Below are 10,489 nucleotides of genomic sequence, written 5' to 3'. Positions count from 1 at the left end.
AATGTGAGCTCTTACAACTTCCAGAAATGGAAATAGCAGAGGTTAGGTTTTTATTCATTCAATAAAATGCGTAACTTTTCGTTACTGAAAGACATGTCACGAACATATTGAACAAATGTTACATGAAATAACTTTGGTAAGAAGTACTTCAGGCTGAAATATATGAAGCTGAGATGATTTTGCTTAGAATGATGTGTCAAAAAATCAGCAAAAGGAGAAGAAAAGCAATTCTTTATTTTTATCCAAATATATCAGACTTCATAATTTAGTTTCAACAAAAACTTCACCATATATCATCCAAACCAAGACATTGTAAGAGTGAAAGGGAGTGCTACCAATAATTACACAGGTACAACAGGTATAAACTGGAATTTTCCTGGGTAAACTGGGACCTATGATCAACCTAGAAATAAGGGTTAAACTGCAATTACATGCAGAAATCATACCTTTCCCACGCATGTGTGGAAAAGATTAAAAAAAATACCATTCACTCAGATAAGGTAATTTTGACAACAGTAGCACTTTCTCATGAGATAGATTTCTGTTCACATATTATCCCCGTCCTAAGCCAGTCACATTTTCTAAAATAATCAATTTTTATTCCACACAGTTACTTTGCATTATGTTACCCTGTTTTCATTCTTTTTTTTTTCTTTTTTTTTTTTTTTTTTATGTTGAGATGGAGTCTCGCACTGTCACCCAGGCTGGAGTGCAGTGGCAGATTCTTGGCTCACTGCAACCTCTGCCTCCCAGGTTCAAGCGATTCTCCTGCCTCAGCTTCCCCAGTAGCTGGGATTACAGGTGCCTGCCACCATGCCCAGTTAATTTTTGTATTTTTAGTAGAGACGGGTTTTCACCATGTTGTCCAGGCTGGTCTCGATCTCCTGACCTCAGGTGATCCCCCAACCTCCGCCTCCCAAAGTACTAGGATTACAGGCGTGAGCCACTGAGTCAGGCCTGTTTTCATTCTCTTAACTGATACTTTGATTGTCTGAAGTGGTCTTATTTGTTTTTTGTCTCCTCCCCACTCTCCTTCCGGTATACAGTGTTCATGGTGAGCAATGGCCTTCTCTGACTTAGCCATGTCCAAATCCCCAGGAACTAAAAATGCCTACGACATAGAAGGCATGCAAAAATTTTGTTGAATGTGTGAATATACTTGGAGAGTTTGTTTTTGGTTCCGTCTTCTCCTTGGTACCAAAGACAAATTAAAATGACTCTCCAAAGTAAATTATGGCTCTATTTAGTTTTAAGTTCTTGGACTAAATGATCTACGCACTTTTTTTCCACTGCTGATAAATATACCATGCCCTTGGACCCCCTTCTCTCTCTGTCACTATTTTGTTTCCTACATCTGCAAACTAAGAAAGCTTGGTTATCAATGGGTATAGGGCAATTTGCTCCATTCACAGTGGATGCACACTCCAGATTGATCATTTTGCCAGTAAGAATTCCCTGGTATATGTTTGCACCTACAGAATTTGGTTGATACAGAGGTAGCCAGAAGGTATTATTATAGTCAATGATTTAAGTGTTGATGTATTAATTTGCCAATAATAAAATTATCACAAAAAAATTGTTAAAAAACAGGAAATAATGAGAGCCCAAACTAGCAATTAATGACTGACATATTAATGAGAATTTTTTTTAAAGTTGGGGCAGACTTAAATTACAATACTTAAAGAAGTTTTATAGGAAAACCCATGATATTCTGTTAAGGAGCACTTTTAAATTTTCATAAAAGTCTGCATTCCAAATTTTTATTTTGAAAGTGTTCTACTGATCACTAGTTTTGATTCCTGCTAATGAGTCATAAATATCAGACTTCAGGATTAGAAAAAACAGTACTGTTAAAATTATTTGGGTAGACTAGGGATCCAAGACACCAATAAAATCAGTGTTCACCAAAAAACTGTGTGTAAGATATCTTCAATTTATCTAATTTTAATTTCTCTCTGGTCTGTGCAAAATCTTCCTCCTGAACTATAAGTGACAGGCACGGGATAGGTTCCCTAGGTGAGGAAAAAGTCTATCCTGTTACAACAAATGCCATAAACAAGAAAACAGAATAAAAAAGAGACTCAATTAGACATACATATTTTAAGCATAAATATTTATCATCTGTTTCATTGCATTGTCATGTCTTCTTAAAATGATTGGTTTTTAAAATGGACAAAATTTCCAGAAAAAGAATGAAAATGTTTCCAATTTACTCAGTTTGAAACAGGGACAATTAATTGTGTAACTTCACACAGATTCTGATATATTCAATATAACTTGGCTACTGTCTATTAACATGATTCAGTGTTTGTTCAGAGCTCATCTTTGTATTAGATCATATACAAAACAGATTTCCAGATTTTAATTAGTCTAGGAAAGGAATAATTCTCAAATTAATCAACAATTATTTCTCCCCAGTACTAGCAACTTTTAAAAATCATAAGAAATGTTCAATGCTATACTGAGTACTGGTATGCTGTAAAATTTACAATTTAAACATGTAATGGTTATATTTTTGCAGGGCCATAGATAGCACAAACTTGTGTGATTCTCTCATATAAAATACAATTGAAAGCCTCCCAAGACCTTAAACAGCAGAAAACATTAAATCGGATTTTAAAATGACAAAAATTTAAGGCTAAAATATTTGGTATTAATAATTAATGCCAGTAGCCTTCCTACTCTAATAAAGTAAACATGCACAAGAACTACAACTTTGAACAAAACATCACAATTTTATCAGATATATATGTATGTATGTATGTGTATGTATGTGTATATATATGTATATGTGTGTATACATACACACACACACACAGACATATATTTAGTTTTATCGCCCTGAAAGCTATTCACTCATGTTTGGCTTAATACATATGTTAGAAATGTCAGGGAGAGTATCTCCCCTTTAAATATATATATATATATATATATTTTTTTTCCAGAATATACAATATAAATATGCCATATATAAATCATGCCATAAAACTAAATGCAAAATTTGCACATTATTGCATGCTTGATGTGATAATACATGCCCGTTAATAACTTCCTTATGATGTCCTCCCTCCGTAACTGTTGCTTTCTGCACATTAGCAATACTTGGGAAAGGAAGGGTTCTCAAATATGCTTGTAGAACTGGGAGGAAAATATACTTTCAGATTCCTTGGGGAGAATTACCTCATCGCCAAATATTGGACTATTACTAAATCAAACATTAAATAATGCCTAAGGGAGTGCTTTGTTATGTGAAGCGATCAGAGTTCATTTTTCTTAATTTGGCTGGAAGGTTCCCTTCCATCCTAGCTGCTCCTCCAGCCATCTTTTGAAGCTTTGGTGGCAAATCAGCCACAGACTGGCTCATGGGATCAGATAACATCTTGGTGGTTTTAGATACCAGTTTTTCTTCTGAGTTGCCCGGAACTGAACTTATTCGTTGAAGTTTCATGGGCAAGTCTCCCAAGCTGTAGGCTTTTTCTGAAGTTGTAGAACTCATCCTCAAGAGTTTTTTGGGAAAGTCTTCTCTTCCAGTAATTTTCTGCAGCTTAGATGGTAGTTTTGTAGTAATATCATCTAGTCCATCTAAGCATTCCACAGAATTATGTCTTTCTTTGCTGTTAGTTATGGCTGGTGCTATTAAAGGGGACGACATGAGAAGCATTTCCTCCTGCTCTTTCACACTGTAAGGTGGGGTGGGGACTTCAAATGTTGCATGGAACTGGGAGTAATCAACTTTAAAGAATCCCTCTTCTAAGGAAATTACAGGAAAAAAACGATGACCCCAAAGAACTTCATCTTCAGTATATGATGTTCGAGCTTGACAAGTCATCCCTACAAGAAAAGAGAAAATTCTTGATAAATTATGCATAGTGGAAGCACATGTAAAGCCGGTTTGGCCTAAATAATTCATTTCACTTTCTTATCTAGGTTTTGGACTGTTTATCTGAAGCCTGAATAATAGAATAGATTAAAAGTTGTACTCTAAGTTAATAGCTTTGATACATATACTTTCTTTCAACAAAAAACACAGGGTGATGATACTATTCATGTCTGAAGGATAATGCATCATTACCTAAATATTAACCACAAACCAAAAGCAAAAGTAGCATAGAATAATCTCAGAACATACATGTCCCTATAAGGAGATAAGTGGAAAAATTATGCAACAATTTTTCATTGTTTAAGAAACAGTGTCATAAATAAAACAAATCTGATTTTAAATCTAAACTTTAATATTGTGTAAACTTAGAAAATATATTTAACTGAGTATCACTTTATTCTTCTGCAGAGTAAAGCACTGTCAACAATACCTGTCTCACAACACTGCTGTGACCATGAAATAACATACACAAATGTAACATTTGTCATATAATATCTACAATAAGTGACTCAATTAATGGACGCTTACCTTTTTGTCTTTACATAGCAAAGGCTTGCTATGGGGGGGTAGGAGGACAAAAGGTAACTCTCCCAAGTATTTGTTAAACAAATAAAAGGTGGTAATATTTATTTGCTAGAAAAAGAAAAGCCATTGTGCTGGTTCTGTTCTTTTGCATCTATAAGGCCAGAATAAACTTTTGCTCAAGTTTCAGAAATCCATATGCTAAAATCAGTGTTCTGGGCCATGTGATGTATCAAGTTCCATTCCTGCTCTAGGAATATCTGGAACTGGTTGCTGGCTATCAGATGTAAATTTTTTCAATTTATCAATTATGTTCCTTGGATATCATTTGCCTCATGGTATTCTAATTTACTCAATTGTGTTCTCTTCATAAATCATTTATTTCGATTGTGTTACAATCAAATCAGTCAACTTGTGAATATTCATTTTGTGAAGACTGGAAGTACAGGAATAAATTAAAACCATATATCAAGTTTCTGTCTCATATTAGTCAAAAGACACAATTTTCTGTAAATAGTAAAATTCACCAATTTCTCTACTTTAATAGAAGTCTAATAGACTTCTATTAAAGGCTATTAAAATGTAAGATAATGATGAATTTTAAAAACCATCCCCTCAATAATTAAGTGTAATTTAAATAAGTGATGATAGTTTTTCTTCATTCATTTCAATTCTCCTCCATCCATTATAAGTAATTTCTATTGTTTTTAAGCCTGGCATAGTTTGAAGGAAGGGATATTCTGTCTTTTTTCTAACTGACTAGCAATCAGACATACAATACATATAGATAATTAGGATATAATGCATAAATAAGAAGCCACATTTGAATCCTTCCAAAATCTTGCCTTATGAATATTCTGTTATATATTACCAAAGAATTAGTTGTTATCACTATATACTATGTTTTTTCAAGACAGTTTTAAAATAAACTCATGTAGAAAATTAGTATCTATCATGTGGCTAGCACTGTGTTAGGTGCTCTCTCTCTTCTTCCCTCTTTTTTTTTTCCATTCTAATCCTCAGTATGGTCCTGTTAAGAAGATATTCTTGTGTCTATTTTAAAGATAAGGAATTTAGTGCTCAGAGAGGTTAAGTCTCTTGACCTTTCTTGAGCACAGATCTAATAAGCTGTAGAGAAAAAAAGTATCATCCTATTTCTGTGTGTGGGTTTTTTTTTTTAATTGTTGTTGTTATTTTACTTTGCTGTAATGTCTCTAATATTTTAGTTATGAACTCAGTTATCACTTAAACTCTGTAATGGTGCAAATCTGACTATGATCAAATATCCGTGTTTATAATCAATTTTACGTGAGGAATAGCCCCAGAAACATTTATATATAAGATAATAAAATTAGTTTTAAAATATTAAGTGTAAACACACACATGGCAGCATTCTGTATTTTCTAATAACTTTCTAGCCTCTAAGTATTTCATAAGAAAAATCATAGATTATCACTTAATCAGGAAAAATAAAAAATGTATTTCCTGATATATTTACTTGGTTTTGAGAAATTTAAAGATAAAGAAAAGTATCTAGAATAAAGAATAAATATCTGATGTCATTGTTAAGATAAGAAATAGTAAAACAAATAATGTGGAAGTGCCTTATATTTTCTCCCTAAAAGCAGCCACTGTCATTCTAAGTGTCTTTCCCATCCAAGACATTAATTTACATTTGAGAAAAAAGACTATAAATATATTTTTACTAAGTGATAATACTGCCTTACAATCTTTTTTATTTTTATGTTTTTCGAGATGAGCTCTCACTCTGTCGCCCAGGCTGCGGTGCAGTGGCACCATCTCGGTTCATTGCAGCCTCAGCCTCCCTGGGATCAGGTGATCCTCCCACCTCAGCCTCCCAAGTGAGCTGTATTTCTTTGTAGAGACAGGGTTTTGTCATGTTACTCAGACTCATCTTGAACCCAGCCACTTTTTTAATTTTAAAAACTTCAATCATTGAAAATTGATGTCAGGCAGAATTATCCTAAGTAAGGTCACATACTCAATATAATTCAGTGTCTTAAAAAGTAAGGAAAGTTTGTAAGTTTGTCCTTTGATTAATATAAATAAATATTTACATTGAGTTAAAGTAAATTCAGGTTATGAAGTCTGTTCGATTATTTCTAACAATCACAAAGTAAATTTTGAAGTAAAATTTGATGATATCACCATCTTAGCCCATTTCATTTTGGTGGCTTTTTCTTATTTTCACATTGCGAAAATAACATTAAATAAAAAAATCAAAATTTTGCCCCCGCTTTTACCATTACAATTGGGAAAATAAAATCTTATAAAATTTTAACATTGGGAAAACTGGCCATCAATTATTAAGGTACTTAACGTGCTATGACATCTACAGTGGAAACGTGTATTCAAATGTTTGTTGGCATTAAAATACTTGTAATCATTGTTACTGAAATGCCAATGCATGATTTCAGCTGAAAAGGAAGGTGGAGAATCTATTTTACTAGATAAAATTAACTTTACTTATTTTCACAGCAAACTCACATAAGTGAGGCAACATCTGAAATATAATTAAAAAGTTTATGAATCTGGCTGTCAATGCCACTATTAAATAGCTTGTGAAAATTACCTAAAGCTCTCTCGCCCTGTTTTCTCCTTTATCAGCTAGAGATAACAACATATCTTCTCTTAGAAACCTACTGAAAGTTTGAAAGTAAAAGACATAGAACCTTGCTTGGTGTTTAGGTAATGCCCGTTAATGACTAGTGATTTATTGTTCTATAATAGTCACTTACATTTCCTGTTCTTCCTGAAAATTAGTAAGGTGCCTTAATATGTGTGATGAATTTTTACATCTTTGTAATTTATCCCATATTAGTAATATAGAAAATTAAGAATTAAGTTTAAAAGTCACTGGCTATGAGATAACAATTATTTTTTTTCAGATGGGCTCTTGTTCTGCCACCCAGGCTGGAGTGCAGTGGTGGGATCATAGCTCACTGCAGCCTCAAACCCCTGGGCTCAAGCAATCTTCTTGCCTGTTACTCCCAAGTAGCTGGTATTACAGGCACGAGCCACCAAGTCTGGCTAATTTTCAATTTTTTGTAGAGATGGGGTCTCACAAAAGGCTGCTCTCAAATTCCTAGCCTCAAGTAATCCTCCCACCTCAGCCTCCCAAAGTGCTGGAATTTGCCCAGCCAGTAATTTGTTTTTAAAATTGTCAGACAATTAAACATTCAAAATATTTAAAAGTATAGAAAAAAGTTACATTACTGATATTTCCAACTTTTAGGGTTTCTGAACATTTTCCACCTAACTACCCCTAATAGCAGAAGAGACTAAGTATGGATATATGGGGTGTATTAAAAGGCTTGCAGCAAGCAGAATGGCTAAAATCAATGTTAATACTATGTTAATCATGCCAAGAACATTTGTCAGCACCTTAACCTTTGTTTGTTTGTTTTTCTACTGTTCCTGTCCTACTTTCATTAGATGTAGGTACCCAAATAGCAGACATTTCCAATTCACAATCATAGTTTTAAAATCTGGTTTCATCTCAGGATATTATGAATTTGCAATCAATATATGGATAAGGATATGGAAGATTTATAAATTGGATAACAGAAAAATGTCTATGTTTGCCAATCTGCATCTTAGACAATGAACTAAGATAAGATAGATATAATTGAGAGAGTACTTCTTTTTGCAAAAGTTATCCCAAAATGGTGATGAAAAAATAAAATGCAAATTTCAACTGAGAAGATTTAAAGTAGATATCATTATGGTTTCTAAGAACATGCATGTACCATATCATTCTTCCTTCTAGAATTAGAATGCTTTATATTTCTTATTCTAATTAAAGTTATTTTAAAATAATCCATGCTTAGATTCATAATTGCAAATGCCATTTGAATTAAAATAAATGCAAGTGACTACTATTATTCAAAGGGTACTATGAGATTGCACCTCTTAGCCAGCAACACAACTGTTTGCATGTTTTAACCAGATTCCAGACTTGAACAAATGTGGTGAAAATCAACACGAGCTCATCTCTGTGGAAACTGGCAAAGCAACAGATGCTGCTACTGGAAATAGCTGGGACTTTTGAATCCTTAGATAAAAAACATTTTGTAAAAAAAAAAAAAAAAAAAGATTTATTCTGTGCATTGCATTGCAATATTCACAGATTTAAAAGGGTATATATTATTGTTTAGTGTAATTTATTCCAGTATCAGTATGTCCATTTAAAATGGTAGAAGCAACATAGTCTAACCTTTTTATTTTTGACATTTTCCTTTCCTGATTCTGCCTCTAAACTGAACTAAGTCCATCCTTTTAACTGAATTAAACATTCATTCAAAGAACAGATCTGTGGAAGGTTTTAAAGTGAAAATGACAAAGTGAGTTGTTATTTGACAAGTCCTTAATTAAACTTTCAGGATATCTCTAACTCAGTTATTTTCCATTGTTTCTCCCAGCCGGAGATGGTGGATGTGTCACTCACACAAAGAGGGCACAATATGGTTAAAAACAATATAACCACAGGCCAAGGGAAATGTCTGAATGCTGTGACACAGAAAATATCACACAATCAATAACTTCTGAACATAGAGGCTTTATCTAAACCTTACCCAATATAGATGTGCTTGGTGGAGGTTGGGGGAGAGAAGAAAGGGAAGGAGGAAAGATAGATACAGGGATAGAGAGAATCAGACCCAGAGAGAGAAAAAAGAGACAGGAGAGAGAGCAAAAGAGCGTTCTCCTGTAATGGTAGCTGTGGCTGTGTTTTATCATACATACGTCAAACAAAAGCAAAAAACAAAACAAAACAAAACAAAAAACGGAAGAGCAAATCCCTTTCAGTTAAGTCATGTAGTAATAATATCTCTATAGGATTATATGTCAAGTATCTCTCTAAGCACTATTTACAAGTTGTCTTTAATCCTCACAACTCTTCGAGGAAGAGACTGTTATCCCCTTTCCTATTTTCTAGAGGTGGAAACTGAGTCACAGAGGGATACAAGATAGTAGCATCACATAGAAGTGATGCAGCTGGAAATTGAACATAAGAAATCAGGCTTGAGGATTCATGCTGTTAATCTCATCTCTCTATCAAGTAGTACTGTGTAGGCAAAAGAAGAAACAAAAGAGAGTTTATCACTAGTAATATAATTAGTGAATATTCAAATTAAAGTGTCAACAACTTTTGGTTACAAAAGCATCAAGTCTGTGATTCTGTGGTCAAGGGGACCAGATTTGCCACAATAAAAATCAAAGCAAGTGATGAAAGAAATGAACCTTTCTTCAGGGATGAACACCAGAGGCACTCTGCACAACTCCCTGGAGTAAGTACTGTGGTGTCAGACGACCCTGGGGCCGCATCCCAGCTCTACCACCTATGCTGTTTACCTTTGGAATGGTGCTTTGCCTCTCTGAACCTCCGTTTTTCTAATCTTGAAAATTATATTAATAATAGTACTTATATTCTAGGATAATTGGAATAATTTTATGAGATATTGTATGCAATATGTTTAGCAATGTCTTAATAAATATTAGTGATATTTATTGTAGCTGCTATTACATGTGGAAAAAGTATGGGAAACCAATTGATGAGCGAACTTTTAAGAATTAAAATAACGAATGAATCATCTTCCTACTGGACGGGAAAAAGAAATATTTGCTAATGTGACTGTTGGTTAAAATTGCTAATTATAAACATAAAAATAATAGTGGTGATATTAATTACATATTGAGTAACAATGTGCCACATAGTGTGCTATATAGGTTTTATATATTTTATCTCATTATCTCATCGCAGCAAAACTGTAAATAAGATTTTATTATTTTCATACTTCCAGGAGAATGATAGAGCTTGAAACTTCAAGTAACAGAGAATAAACAGCAAAGCTAAGTCCAGAACTCATACTGATTCCCAAACCTAGCTCTTAACAAATAACTTTACTATCTAATGACTTCATTAGTGAAGCATATTACACCAAAACGTAGAATTAAAAATTAATATTATTTGTACAAATATATATAGGTGGTATATGTATATGTGTATATATATTTGAGTTGTTATTAAGTAAATTGTACACTGTTCATTTCTAGTGTGGCATCCAG

General features: G+C 33.5%; 1 protein-coding gene across 2 annotated transcripts in view; it reads right to left on the bottom strand.

Moving 5' to 3' along the window:
- Nucleotides 1–214: 214 nt before the first annotated feature.
- The window catches only part of KCNJ3 (potassium inwardly rectifying channel subfamily J member 3), a 159,873-nt gene continuing 149,598 nt past the window's right edge, over nucleotides 215–10,489 (bottom strand). For both annotated transcript variants that reach the window (XM_055380190.2, XM_019022822.4), the window contains one exon: nucleotides 215–3,831. In XM_055380190.2, the coding sequence (XP_055236165.1) occupies nucleotides 3,826–3,831 (6 nt within the window). In that variant the 3' untranslated portion in view covers nucleotides 215–3,825. The remainder of the gene's footprint in view (nucleotides 3,832–10,489) is intronic.

The sequence above is a fragment of the Gorilla gorilla genome, chromosome 11, assembly GCF_029281585.2.
Source record: "Gorilla gorilla gorilla isolate KB3781 chromosome 11, NHGRI_mGorGor1-v2.1_pri, whole genome shotgun sequence".
Taxonomy (NCBI): Eukaryota; Metazoa; Chordata; class Mammalia; order Primates; family Hominidae; genus Gorilla; species Gorilla gorilla.
Note: the sequence above shows the minus strand (reverse complement) of the source record. Positions and strands in the feature narration are given on the sequence as shown.